Genomic DNA, 13,026 nt, shown 5'->3' on the forward strand with positions numbered 1-13,026 from the left:
CTGTGGCATCTCCTACAGCCCTAACGCATCTCTTCAGTGTCCTCCGTCGTGTTTCCCCCCTATGCTGGCAAACATGATGGAGCTGAACTCTGCATTGGGTGCAAACACAGTTCTTCACTCTGTGTCTGTGGAGCTTGTGCGTCAGGGGAGAGGGTGGGGGTTTTGTTTAGTTTTTTAATTGGACCTTCACCTTTTGGAAGTTTTGGCATCAGCTCAAAATGCGAAGCTGAGATTCTGCTGTGGTTTGACATGTGCTTTCTGCAGGCAGGTGCTGGGCAAGTTTCCCCACGTATTTCTGCACCGCCAGTAGATCAGTCTTAAACTGATTAATGGTAAATGTTCTCTGTACATCTAAAAGCCAAGACAGAAGTGCTAATGAATCGCTTCCTGGGTTTAGTCCTTTTGCCTATGTCCTAGATCTGAACACTCCCTTGACTTCAGAATTTAGAATTGGTTCAGGTCCATTTCAAACGACTATAGTCATTTTTAGCTTTGAATTACTATTGTGTGTGTTATTGTTTTAAGGTAGTACCGAGGGCCAACAGAGGATGGGGTCCCCTTATGCTGGGCACTGTACAAACATAGAATAAGAAACAGACCCTGCTCCAAAGAGCTTACAGTATAAATAGATTTAATAATCGCCCCAGATGTTTCTTGTACTTGGGGTACAGATGAATCTTCTTTCATAAAAAGAGGATTCAGGGAGAGCTGCAAAGTCAAGCTGGTGGGGTGTTCACAAGGGTGGCTGGGACAGGGCTTGTTGAACCATTTTTATCCTTGCTGAAAGTCACTGCTTCTTTTTTCTCCCCCCCCGGCCCAGATTCAAAATATCAAGCAGACAAATAGCGCTCTCAAAGAAAAACTTGAAGGTGGAATAGAACAATACAGACTTCCAGAGGTATGCCAGTTCACACACTGTTATGTATGCATCTCTTCTGCATTTCCTAATATCAAGTCCTAATTCTTGCTTAAATGTCATAGCTGGCACTATGTAGATACAATCATTCTATCTACTGCCAGCTAACCTAGAGACCAATCTAATGGTAATTGGCCTTTGCGAGAGGGGAGGGTGGAAGAGGGTACCAGCAGGCAACTTTCAATCTGTATTTGGCTGGTTGTAAAACTTGTTTCAAATATAAACATTCAGATTGCTGGTAATACTTCGCAGTCACCATATTCGTCCGAGTGTTGTCATAACACCCTTCTGAGAGCGGTAATTATTAGCCCATTCCACAGAATGGGGGACTGGCCAGAGAAGTTAATGGCCTGACTGACAGAACTGCTGAGCACCCACAATTTCCATCAGAGTTAATGGGAGATCTCAGTACTTGGCACCTCTAATAATCAGGCTATAAGAAATTTGACTGAGATCACAGAGGGAGTTGGTGGGCAACGCCAATAAATAAAAAGAGGAACTCCCTCTAACTCCTAGTCCTGTACTCAGAGCATGGACGAAGCCCCACACTTCTGTGTCGTGTTAACAATTAACTATGGAATCAATTTGTTTGTCAGTTAACAATAAGGAATAATACAATATTTTAATAGGAAGAAAAATACCCTATTGGAAGGATCTAGAATTAGTTCACTGCTGCATTCAGACAAGAAATTACAAACTCAGATATGAGTGAAAGTCCATTGCTTAAGGAAATGAATTACTTTGTTTATGACACCTAGGTCGTTCAGAAATTTAATGCACGTTGGACCACAGATGAGCAGCTTCTTGCTGTGCAAGGTATGGAACTGTAAACCTTTCCTACTTCAGCAGGTGATGTACAGTTGAACCCTACTGCACATCAAGCTGGGATTTCTCCTTCAGTGGCTAATGGAAAATCTTGACATTACTGTATATTGTTGCTAAAGAAAGAGGGGTTAATACTCCTTCCCTTTTATGACGCATGGCATGCAGTGTTCATTTGGGCAAACCGATCACTCACCTGCTTCTAGACAGTGACACTCTTAGTGCAGTCACTGCCAGGTTGCTTATACATGTAACTTACAGGTAGAGTTGGTGAGTTTAGCACTTCTGGTTTGGCTCATCCTACATGACTCCTTTTTTATATACAACTCTGTCTCTCTCTGTCTCTGCTCCCAACTCTTCTATCATCCGTCTCTTTCTCCCATTCCCAACTTTGTACCATCTTTCATGGTGGTGTAACCAGAGATGGGCCCAAACCTTGGGGAAATCCAGCATTGGATCCTTGCAGTGTGACTCATGCCCATCTCTAGTTGCTGTCGCTGCTTATATAATTCTTCTACTTCCGTTTTCAGCAATCAGGAAGTATGGTAGAGATTTCCAGGCAATCTCTGATGTGATTGGAAATAAATCCGTGGTGCAAGTGAAACATTTTTTTGTAAGTTACCGGCGTCGTTTCAACATAGATGAAGTTCTACAGGAGTGGGAAGCAGAACATGGCAAAGAGGAGACAAATGGACCTAGTAACCAAAAGCCCGTAAAATCGCCTGACAATTCCACTAAAATGTCAGAAGAGGAAAATGAGGTAAATCTGTGACTAAAGCGTTTGGGACTGTAAAATGCTGGTTGCTTTTAGGTTCAAATACATAAATGAAGTCCAAACTGTTAACAGCCATTTTTCACAGCTTTCAACCAACTTATTTTCTTGTGTGTGTATATATACGAAATAAAGTATTTGAGCAAATTTCTCCTGTGTATGCAGTTCCCAGTGACAATATTGGGAATTCCAGGTGTAACTTAAGGTGATAAGAGACCTCCTGATTTGCAGGCTCTGGCAATATCTGTGACTGTCACTGGCATTCTCTCACCCTCATTTATTTCTGTAGCTCAGTTGGATGCTTTAGCTGGACTTAAATTCCTCAACTCTTAGTCTAGGGTTTGGTTTTTTGGACTCGGGTGTAAATTTCTAAGACGGAAACCTTGTGTGTGTGTGTGTGTGTGTGTGTGTGTATGCCCAAAGGGCTATATAAATAACAAGGTGGGATTGTGAAAACAGCTTGTTTTGTGCTCAATCCCAGAGCTGCTCCATGAGCGAGACTCCTGGTGACTTCATGGGGTTTCTGAGTAGACGGGTGCAATGGGACTGTTCCATCTGTCTCTTTCTTGATAATATTTCTCCACAGACTGTGCCTTTAAAGATAACCTAGGCTCTTTACAGTTCTTAAATATGATATTTTATTTACAAGATTTAATATAAATGATAGTTGTGCAATAGGAAAACCAAAACATGAACTGGACTTTGGGCTGTCTTTGACCTAGTCCTAATTCATACTAGAGAACTTTATCCAGTAGTAAATTCTACCCTTCAGCTTGGTCTACACTTAAAACTTAAATTGACTTAGCTACACGGCTCAGATGTGTGAAACTCCACACTCTTGAGCACTGTTGCTATGCCAACCTAGCCCCTGCTGTAGACACAGTTAAGTCCGTGGAAGAATGCTTTCATCAATTATCTACCATCACTTGGGGAGGTGGAGTTCCTTCAGCGATGGAAAAACCCTTCTGCTGTCGGGTGTCTATGCTATGGGGTTACGGTGGCATAGCCGTGGCACCATAGCTATGCCACTATAGTGCTTGTGGTGTAGACATGGCTTGAGATGCTTGCGCACGTGACCTATGGCAGAATTTGGCTCCTACTGAACTAAAGGTTTCTGTCACCATCCTTGCTTGTGGTGTTTCTCAGCTGTTCTTACCATGCTTGGTTAGCTCATGCAGCACGAGCCGTTAACTTTAGGTACACAATGAACACCACTTCATTGCTGCATGAGTCCTACTGATATTTTAGGCCACTCTTAAAGGTGTCCTTGAGTGCATTAATTAATGTCTCTAAATAAAAATATCCAGAGCTTGGCAAAGACCCTTTCTGTAGGAAGGTGAATAATTAAATTCTCACACACACACACTACTTCTGTTGTGCCTTTGTTCCAGCTCTATAATGTATTTCAAATATGTAGCCAGGAACAAGTTACCTGTTTGATGCCAGGTGTCTCTACCCATCATGGATAAGGAGCTACTGTGTATTAGTCAGTGTTACTGATTGTTGAAAACACCCCACCCCCACCCCCCAATTCTTTAGGCTCTAAGGCTTAGGAGTTATCCTGGCCTCAGATTAACCCTTGTTCCTAAATTAACTTTTTAAAAGGTGGAATCTCCCTTCAGACTGGAAGGGAATGGGTGGATACAGAAGGAGGTATTTACAGTGTGTAGCAACAGCTAAAAGCTTGGGGTCCGTTCCAGGAGGCACAAGGGCTCTGGAAGGCCAGCCTGGAGTTGGTGGCTAGTACAGAGCAGGGTTGGATGGAGTGAGAGGAGGGGGGAGAGGCTAAGTGGCAGGAGAGTAGGGATGTGAAAGCCGAGTGGAGCAGCTGCTGAGGAGGTAGGAGGGTTGGGTGGAGTAGGATACATTACACTTTTCTCCATTGAGAAGGTGGGAGTATTGTGCAGAGGTAGCTTGGAGCAGAGAGAGGATGGGTTGGGTACATCAATAGAGGCAGGAAGATGTGACTGGAAAGTGGATCCTGAGAGTAGCAGCAGGGCCCCTTTAAGCCAAGGGAGGAAGAGAGGAGGCAGAACTGAGAGGAACGACTGCCATAAAGAATTGGATTATTATTTACTTGCAGCTCAGTAAAGTAGTGCCAAGGATCCAGGGTCAGGCATTCCTAGGCACTGCACAGACCAGTGACCAGGAAGAACTTGGCAGTCTAGGTGACACAGGATGTGATAGGAGGATACAATGGACAAACTGGCTGGAGGGGTGGCAGGGTAAGGTAACAAGATAAACAGTTGAATACCGGTCTTGGTTTGCTGCTTGCTTAATCAATGTCAGATGGGTTATGGTGCTGATGAAGCCTTTTCTGTAGAAGAGGTTCTGGCATGCTACTCAAGTGGTGCTTCAGAACCAAGAGGTTTAAAACATGCCTGTCTCCTTTTGATTTAACATTTAATGCACAATGATGTGCCAGTACTAGTAACTGGCCACAAACCAAGAACAAATTAGTTAGGGTCATGCATCATATTTTCTAAAATAAAAGGCATGTGATAAAGGCATACATAAACCATGTGCCAACCTAAGATTCCACTCTCTTCCTGCTCGTTTGTTGGGTATGTCTTGCTGGAAGGAGGCAGAAGAGTTGACCTTATGGAGGGAGTTTTGAAAATATACCAGTCCTTGCTTTTTGCCCTGCCTGCCAGTACAAGAGTGTGGGATGCAATGTTGTTGTTCCGTGAAATTAATGGCCCAAAATCTACCTGAACAATTGCTACTTCACGGAGCAGGTAGTCAACATATGCTGTTCGTTGCCTTCAGCGGAAACTAAATCCAGCCCTGGAGCTGAACTTCCAAAAGAGACGGATCAGTTTGCCCATATTTTGTATAGTTTTATGAGCTAAGAGAGGTTAGTTCTGTATAGGGCAGGAAGGAGATTGTGCCCTCCCTCCTGTATAGCAGTGCACCATTGGGGCAGACCCAGTCCTGGGGTTCTCAGCACTTTGCCTCTGTGGCTCTGCTGGTCTGTTCTGCAGGATCAGTCTGATAGTGCATACAAGAATGCTAGCTGGCCCGGCACAGGACCCCATTGATCTCCTCCACTCTCTACTTCAGCCATACCCTCATCTGTGGCTTTTCTCTGCCCCTGCCCAGTAAGTGCACCCAAAACCCCTATCCCAAGTTCTGGTTCTTCAACTGATTGTTCCTATGTGTAGTGCCCATCAGGTCGCACATGCTCCTAGGACCAGAGATTTTTCCCTGGCTCTGTCAGTGTGGTCCACACATATGCCCCTGCTCGCCTCATGTTCTCACTAAGGGAATAGAGAGGGCTGGTGGACTACTATCATCTCAGTTCCTTCTTACTACTCGTTGCCTAGGATGTGCAAGTGTCAAACAATGCATAGAAAGGGTGCCCTAGGTTAAGAGTCTCTCACTTCCCAACCATTGCCACCTTTGAAACTGGTGTTTTAATGGAAACTTTGACAGCCATGCATCAGCTGTTCCTGCAGATCTACACAAACACACTGTGGGGTGGGGGGTGGTTTTGTTTTGTTTGTTTCCTTTCCCCCATCCTTTGGAGACCAACTTTCCCACTCCCTATTTACTGGGACAGAAATCATGACAGACTGAAGGTACTAGAAGTCATTTCCTTGAGTACACGATCCAGTTCTCTTCCCTCCCCTCCCCCATCCCCTTCTTTTTCAGGGGTCCCTCGCAAGACCGTTCTTCAGCAGGAGGCAGAGTTGCTCCTTCAACTGGGGGTGCTAGAACTAGTATCTCCCAACAGCATGGGGAAAGGAGTTCTACTTGAGGTACTGTCTCATCCCCAAGAAGACAGGGTGATGAAGACCCATTCTGGACTCTAAGGAACTAAACAAGTTCATCCATCATCTAAAGTTCAGAATGGTGTTATCAGACAATGTGGCAGCAGTCTCCTACGTCAACAAGCAGGGAGGAGCGTGCTCCTCCCAGCTTTGTGTGGAGGCCGTTGCCCTTTGGAACTAGTGCATTCCCAGGTGGATTATCTTGGCCACTGCACACCTGGCAGAGATCCACAATTCCTAGCGGATTCTCTGAGCGGACATTTCTCCACAGAACACAAGTGGAAGCTGCTGCGCTCCCCTGTCTGGGAGGGGTTTTGAGTGTGGGGTGTCTCATCCACAAATCTCTGCGTCCCATGTGAACAAGGCCAAAGACTTGTGCTTCAGAGGGAGTTGTAGCACAGGCTGTCTAGGTGATGCAATGGTCAGGGCCCTGAGATCGACACACACAGATTTCTCTCTTAACTCAGGTGTTGAAGATGATCAGACAAGACAAGGTGCAAGCCATCCTCCTAGCATTGGGTTGGGCCTGATAGTTCCGGTACCCTCCATGCTTTTCAGCTGTCCGTCCAGTCTCCTCTCTGTCTTCCCCTGATGTGTCAACTATTAACCCAGGATGAAGGACAGACTTGCCACCCCAACCCAGCCATGTTTCACCTGAAGGCATGGTATTTGGTTGGATGTCACAGTTAGAAAAGGCCTGTTTGGCTGACATCCATGCTGTCCTGTGCAGCAGTAGATAGGATACTACCAGGAAAGGTTACAAAGCAAAATGGGAAAGATTGAAATTGTGATATAACAGACAAGGAACTACACCCTTACAGGCAGAGATTCCAGGCATACTGGACTAACTTTTGTCCAGGATTGCTGTTAGCTCTCCCAGGGTAAAACTGGCAGCCATTAATGCCCTTCATCCATTGGCAGACACCTACCCTTTATTTTTCCCACCCAGTCACCGCCAGCTTCCTGGAGGGTATGATTCACATCTTCACTCCAGAGGCTAGACTTGTACCAGCCTGGGACTTGGACCTTGTTTTATCAGCCCTTACTAAATTACCACTTGAGCCCCTGGGATCCAGCTCCTTGCTACCCCTTTCTACGAAGGTAGCATTTTTGGTCATAATGATGGCCAGAAGAGTCGGGAGCTAGGTGCTCTCATGGCTGACCACCTCCCTCCTCTGTTCCCACCCCACAGTTTTGCACTGGGACAAGGTATATATGGGACTACATCTGAAGTTCATCGCTAAGATGGTGTTGGACTTTCATATCAACCAAAGCACCCATCTACCTGTGTTTTACCCAAAACCTTATTCCAGCAGGGAAGAGGTGGTGTGACACTCCACTGGATGTGCATAGGGCTCTTACGCCTTATCCGCAAAGAATAAAATCTTTTCAAAAGTCTCCTAGACCTTTCCAGACTAGTGTACCCCTTTCAGGAGTCTGATTTGTCTTACGTACCCCAAGTTTCACCTCACTTAAAAACTACTTACTTACAAAATCAGACTTACAAATACAAGAGAGTCATAGCACACTATTACTGAAAATCTGCTTACTTTCTCTTTTTGTCTGTATGAAATTTTAGTTTGTATGGACTTCATTCATGCTTTTTATGTAACCTGTTGTAAAACTAGGCAAATATCTAGGTGAGCTGAGAACCACTGTCCTAGACTCTGTCATTCGCAGGGTGTGTGAAAGGAGAGGTCATTTCCTCCCAGACACTAAATGGATCTCAGGGAGCATCCTTCTCTGCTACAAGATGAACGTTTCCTCAAAGGTAGCGTATCAGTGTGCACTCAACTAGAGCTCAGGCAGCATCGATAGCTTCCATTAGCGATGGCCCTTTTACTGACATCAGCTGACAGCAACTTGGAGTTCTGTTCACGAACTCCACTTCTAGGCATTATGCACTGGTGTAAGCAACTGCTTCTCTAGGTTAGGGGAGTTCTGCGGTCTATTGTGTCATAAGGTTCCAGGCACCCATCTTCTTTAAAGAGATGTAGCTTGTAAAGCACCTGAAGTGCACTACACACAGTGACAGTCACTCACAGAAGGATGGGTTGCTCACCTTGTGGTAACCTGAGTTCTTAAAGGCGTGTTTATGTGGCCCTGTGTGAAGGGGGAGGATAGTGCTCTTTGTCACTGCCTGGTTTTCCCTTACTGTGAACTGCCAGTAGAGAAGAAACAAAATGGCAGGGGGTCTGGCAGCCCCCTTTGTTCTCTTGGTGCAGAGCACAAGGAGGGCAGGGGCACATACAGGGCACATACACGGACCAGACAGACGTTGCTAAGGAAAAATTTCTTGTCTGAGGCATATGGAGCATATGTGCAACACATCTAAGGTGACAGGTTTCAGGGTAGCAACCGTGTTAGTCTGTATCTGCAAAAAGAAAAGGAGGACTTGTGGCACCTTAGTCTCCAAGGTGCCACAAGTTCTACATCTAAGATGAGTAACCCATCCTTCCTTGGTTTTCCCTGGAATTGTTTTTTCATGGCAAACAGTCACCTTTACGCTTCCTGTGAAATCACTGACGATAAAGTGGCCTTAGTGCTGAGTTTAGCTTTATTTATTTACAATCAATAAGTCCTGTTTCATCTCAGAGCAAAGGACGCTGCTTGCTGTATATCAGAGTTGTCTGTCTGTCTTTGCTTTCAGTATCTTACACTTCGAGCAAAGTTTGGAAGAGTGTGTGTGTGTGTGTGTGTACAGTTAAACAAATGTCTCTTCTTTTTCCCTCTAGGCTACTTCTGTTCTTGATGTCAGATATGCATCTGCTTCATGAGAAGCTCGTGTAGCCTAGAACAATTTGTGTTTGACTACTGTGTTTTCCAGGATATCAGGTATTAGCAAACCTCAGACAGCCATCTGCATCAGATCTATGTGGACAAGCAGCTATTACCAAAAAAAGGCAAACGCTTCCAGTCCTGTGCTACATCTGCCTTAATTTTTCCTCACTCCTCCATACTGCCTCGACTTTCTTTCAAAAGCTCCCAGATAGCGCTCCATTTCATCAATATCCTGCTTAAGCACAGGGACTTCTAGAACCAGTTACACCTGTGGGTAAAATCTGGCAAGTCTGCACAGCAAGGAACTCCGGTGTTAGCAGCCCCACACTAACGCTACACAGTAGGAGCTCTTATAATACTTGGTCCTCTCCATAGGGTATAAGTACGTATTGCTGCATGGCCTTGTGATCTCTGCTTCCTGTATAAAGTAATTATTATTCTTACAATGACACTATTATTAGTGAGCTTTCTATAAAGGAGAGGCTTATGCACATGCCAATGGCATCATACTTACTCTGCAATTACAGGGCATGTTAGCAAGCGTTCTTAAATAATGCAAAGTGATGTGAAAGGTTATTCTTAAGGTTGGGGTCTGTCTACAGTTGTAACTCATTACACTTCTGGTTTGTGCAATGCTTTCTTTCCGCTGTATTTGTACTTGTTCTTGCTTTGTAGAAAGCTCACTAACTGGTTGAGCGTTTTATTCCTGGATATTTTTAATGGCTTTTATTTAGTGTAAAAGGGAATACATAACCTGAAATCTGTCAGATACAATATATAAACCATGGCATTCGGCATTCACATTGTAACTTTTTAAGTGAGTGCCACACAACTTCCTTTTTCCTGACTCTCTGTGGGATTAAGTCAAAACAACTTTAGCTGGTGCTTCTCACTTTTTTTCCCACCCTTAAATTAGGCTACTATACAGTCACTTTATTCCAGTGTCGTCATCGTCCTCTTGAGAGCACTGAGGTTGCCAAAGGCACCAAATTGCTCATCTCAGTGGAAGGGTGGGGAAGTGTTGACGTGAAAGTGCAACCCTAAAATGTAGATTTCAGTCTTGGAGGAGACCTTGTGTGGAGGAGGACAAGGACCATCTCGTTGCCCTCACTCAGTTCTGTATTGTTCCCACTTTGTCACTCTGATCCCCTTTCTCAATCCTGTACAGGACCTGGAAGTGATCTGATTGATCTAGTGCAATGCTTCTGAACAACCGGTCCATGGACTGGTGCCGGACCGTGGCAGCCTCCTTGCCGGTCCCTGAGATTTCTCTGACACAGTTTAGGAAGGTAGCAAGCTGGTACCTGGTATCAAAAAGGTTGAGAAACAACCGATCTAGTGCGCGAAGAATAATGCCCTGGGAAGATGCAACTGGTTTCCCTGTATCATTGCAAGTTTGACCCAGTTTGGTTTTGGAAGCAATTTCAATCCCTCTAAAGCAGAAGTTCCCAAGCTATGGTACGTGTACCACTATTGGTATATCCTCTTGATGTTCCATCCGTTCACTTAAGGTTTGGTTTGGTTTGGTTTAAGATGATGATATGTGAACCAGTGAAGTTCCGAAGCTGCTGCTCTAAAGCACGCATCACTTTTGTTTTCAGAACAAATATATGCAATTAAAAGGGGAAGAGGCTCACCCCAAAATTTTCCTTAGCTCCCCTGTAGCCACCCCTCCCAGTGCAAAGATGAAACCTTATACAGGTACTTCTGTTGCTGGTAGCAGCCCTGCCTTCAGAGCTGGGCTCCCAGCTAGCAGCCACTGTTCTCCAGTCACCCAGCTCTGAGGGCAGCACCGCTGCCAGCAACAGCACAGAAATAAGCCTAGGCAGGGGTTTCGGGTGCCTGAGCGCAGCCTTGGCCTGTGTTCCCGCCTGCTGGGGTGAGCTGCCCAGGGCAGGTGGTGGATCCAGGACTCCCCGTGGCCTGGGCTGGCCCGTTCCAGCCCAGGCTCCTGGGGCCCCTCGCACTCACTGCTCCCCAAGGGCTCTGTTGGCCCTAGAGCTGAGTCCCCCTGCCTTACAGGCTATGAGCAATCAAAGGGCAGTGGGGAGCTGAGGAGGAGCTTTAGCCCTGGGGCCTTGAGCAGCAGCAAGAGATGCGGGAGAGCTGTGGCCACCCACACCGTGACACCAGCCAGCGCAGCAGCTGCCCCGCGTTGCCCAGCTCAGGCTTCCAGCTTGGCCAGGGGGTGGGGCTTTGTGGGGAAGAGGTGGGGCCAGCATTTAACTGAGGAGGAGCAGGGAGTAGGGCCATGGAGAAGGGTGGGGTCTTGTGGTGAGGGGGGCATAGCCCCCCAATTTTCTGTCTACCCCACCTCAGTGCTCTCCCCCAGCCCCCCGAGAAGAGGTTGGTGCGGTGTGAGCAGCCACATTGCAAAGCCATACCTGAGTTACTGTGGCCTAGCTGATGCTGTACTCCCCCATGGGTCACTAGGGCTTCTGGGGGCATATCCCACAACTACTTGCACTGCAGTAAGCTGAGCTGCTCTGATTCTTTCCCACTGAATTGTGGGAGAACTTGTCTGTCCTCCTGGGCACCCAGGAGAATGGTGGGAAGGCACTGGAGGACTATCAGCATGTGGCTGGTTAGCCTCTATCCTAGGGGTGGGCAAACTTTTTGGCCTGAGGGCCACATCGGGTTTCGGAAATTGTATGGAGGGCCTGTTAGGGGAGGCTGTGCCCCCGCCCCCATCTGCCCCCCCCTTGCTTCTTGCCCCCGATGGCCCTTCCCCCCCCCACAGACTCCTGCCTCATTCAGCCCCCCTTGTTTTCTGATGGCGCCTCCCCTCCTCCCCCCCCAGACTCCTGCCCCATCCAGCCCCCCTCTTCCCCTGCTCCCTGTCCCCTGATCACCCCTGGGACCCCTGACCCTCACTGCCCTATCCAACCCCCCTCCTTCCTGACTGCCCACCCGGGACCCCTGACCACCACCCCAAACTCCCTTGCCCTCTATCCAACCTCCCTGTCCCCTTACCACACAGCACAGAGCACCGGAGGCTGGCAGCGCTACAGCCATGCCGCCCAGAGTGTGGCGCCGGTGCAATGTAGTAAATTGCTCTCCGTAACCGCTACCAGTAGCACATTCCTACACGGAGCAGTTTAATACACTGCACCGGCAGCATGGCTCGCTGAGGCTGCGGGGGAGGGGCTGGGGGCAACCCTCCCGGGCCGGGAGCTCAGGAGCCGGGCAGGAGGGTCCCGTGGGCCGTAGTTTGCCCACCTCTACTGTATCCTAGTTGCAGAGTCCTAGCGACACCCAGACGTGAGTGCAGCACCAGCGAGGACAGGGCACTTGGGAATAGCTTTGTGGTGTGGCTGCTCGCTCTCAGGTCAAGCTAACTTGGGTGCTGATCATCTAAGTTACCAGGTGAAAGTTGCACCTGTGCTCTAACCCTTAGCCAGACCAGCTTGCCTGGGACTAAAGCGTCACTAAATTCAGATGAGAGTTTTGTTTGTGGGTGACAGTGGGGTTGGGGACAATACAAAAGCCCAAGTTACTCTGCAGTGGAGAGTATATCCTGGATGAGTATACAGAAAGCCTGGAACCAAAGCTCTGACAGGTGTGAACTGCCTCATTCCTCTCAGCGAGTGTTAACTCAGCTGCCCAATAATTAATTTTGTTTCTTATTGAGGCCTCGTGTAAACCAAGTTATACCAGTTTAAATCAGTTTAAAAATCACACCTTTATTTAAACTGGTGCAAAAGGCGGTGTGAGCACTCCCTGATTTCTGTTCAAATCGGTTCATCTTAAATCAATTAGAAATAGGTTTAAACTAAACAAAAATAAGAGCTTTCTGCACTGGTATAATTAAACAGGTTTTAAAAAAAAAAACAAAACTAAAATTAAACCAATGCAACTCCCTTACGTAGACAAGGCCTAAGGAAGAGGATGGGTGAGAAGATTTCTTGGTTTTGGTGTATTTGGAAGAGTGCCACCACTTTTTGATTTTGGTGGGGTGAGGG

The 13,026-nt window shown here is 46.8% G+C and overlaps 1 protein-coding gene across 1 annotated transcript in view; it reads left to right on the forward strand.

The window, feature by feature from the left end:
- The window catches only part of RCOR1 (REST corepressor 1), a 125,400-nt gene extending 113,650 nt beyond the window's left edge, over window positions 1-11,750 (forward strand). Inside the window, exons 9-12 of the mRNA XM_077819400.1 lie at window positions 821-898; window positions 1,675-1,732; window positions 2,269-2,498; window positions 9,019-11,750. Of these exons, the coding sequence (XP_077675526.1) occupies window positions 821-898; window positions 1,675-1,732; window positions 2,269-2,498; window positions 9,019-9,060 (408 nt within the window). The 3' untranslated portion in view covers window positions 9,061-11,750. The remainder of the gene's footprint in view (window positions 1-820; window positions 899-1,674; window positions 1,733-2,268; window positions 2,499-9,018) is intronic.
- The last annotated feature ends 1,276 nt before the right edge of the window (window positions 11,751-13,026 follow it).

Source organism: Eretmochelys imbricata, chromosome 6 (genome assembly GCF_965152235.1).
Source record: "Eretmochelys imbricata isolate rEreImb1 chromosome 6, rEreImb1.hap1, whole genome shotgun sequence".
In the NCBI taxonomy this organism is placed as follows: domain Eukaryota; kingdom Metazoa; phylum Chordata; order Testudines; family Cheloniidae; genus Eretmochelys; species Eretmochelys imbricata.